Here is a 1,252-nt window from a genome sequence, read left to right on the forward strand (position 1 = left end):
TGTGACGTCTCCTAGTTGTATTCATCTACAATTATATATATATCGTTCATATCCTTTGATCATATCAGCATATGCTGTGTTAATAAATGTGATGTTTTTAGTTTGCTTATATTAATTACACCGCTTCCCTCTCTCTACACATCTTCACATGAATCGAAAATGCTCATTGATATGACGGACTGACCAAAAGTACCTTTACGACATTTTTTATCTCTCTTACTTTTCAACCCAATATGACTTAAGTCTTGCAATCATATTCCCGGCTCAAACAAAAGAAGAATGAATGTTACTTGCAAAGTATTCAAAAGAATATCTTATCTCGCGAGCGGGTTTTATGGGCAATATCGTCCATTGTCGTATATGTGATCCTGTAAGTAGACAGAAATCAGATGTGATTCTCACATTATTGTTTAAAATAAAAAAAAGACGCTTTCTACATATCTCTACATTTACCCATACATGTACATTCATAACTGATTTCGACGGATGATTTACTTTTTCAAATGGATTTTATAAATCTCGGCAATAATAATAAAAAATAAAAAAATTGATAAGGAGGCCTATGTTTTTCTACAAACATCACATTTTAGTAGCTTGAAAAGGTTTCCATTGTATATAAAGCACAACAGCAGTAATCTAACTATCAGTTGTATCCACAAAGCATACCAAAGTAGAGCAATTTCAAAATGAATTTTTATAAAATTTTCTTATTTATTGCCTTAATAATCGTCCTTTCCCTCAGTCAAAGCGAAGCTGAGTTATTCACGAAAATCTGCAAAATAATTGTAAGTGAAATATTTTTAAATTTTTATATGCAAATTTTAAACGTGAAACAATTAAATTTCAATTAAATTAGAAATGTGTTGGACAAAGTACCCGAGATGCCACCGTGAAAGGTCTAGAAGTAGGTCAGCAAGCAGCAAATGTTGTCGCTGCCGTGGAAGAATAACATTTTATACTCATTAAGGAAGAGTTTAAGGAGAACTCCATAGAAGTTTTATAAAAAAAACGTACATTAACATGTACAAAAATATACATCCAAAAATATTATTAAGTAAAAATACGCCTAAGCGCATAAGTTCTGATAGAATAAAATTAATAATTTATAAATAAAAACCATTTACTAAAGAAATAAAAAAAAATTCTTCATTACATTGCATTGGCAAAACGAGAGAGAGGGATAGAGACATACTCAGAGACGTAAATAGATAAAGAGCGGCGAAGACAGTGCGGGAGAGACGGAAAGATAAAT

The 1,252-nt window shown here is 31.2% G+C and overlaps 1 protein-coding gene across 1 annotated transcript; it reads left to right on the plus strand.

The window, feature by feature from the left end:
* The first annotated feature begins 411 nt into the window (after window positions 1–411).
* LOC119644490 (cecropin-like) lies at window positions 412–1,007 on the plus strand. Its single transcript, XM_038044049.1, has 2 exons — window positions 412–785; window positions 857–1,007. The coding sequence occupies exons 1-2, from the start codon at window positions 687–689 to the stop codon at window positions 947–949; spliced, it is 192 nt and encodes a 63-aa protein (XP_037899977.1). The 5' UTR covers window positions 412–686; the 3' UTR covers window positions 950–1,007.
* Window positions 1,008–1,252: the final 245 nt, after the last annotated feature.

The sequence above is a fragment of the Glossina fuscipes genome, unplaced genomic scaffold (genome assembly GCF_014805625.2).
Source record: "Glossina fuscipes isolate IAEA_lab_2018 unplaced genomic scaffold, Yale_Gfus_2 117818, whole genome shotgun sequence".
Classification (NCBI taxonomy): Eukaryota; Metazoa; Arthropoda; class Insecta; order Diptera; family Glossinidae; genus Glossina; species Glossina fuscipes.

Coding starts and splice junctions, on each gene's coding strand:
- LOC119644490 (XM_038044049.1), top strand. CDS start 687: ATGAATTTTTATAAAATTTTCTTATTTATTGCCTTAATAATCGTCCTT. Junction 786..856: donor CGAAAATCTGCAAAATAATT/GTAAGTGAAATA, acceptor CAATTAAATTAG/AAATGTGTTGGACAAAGTAC.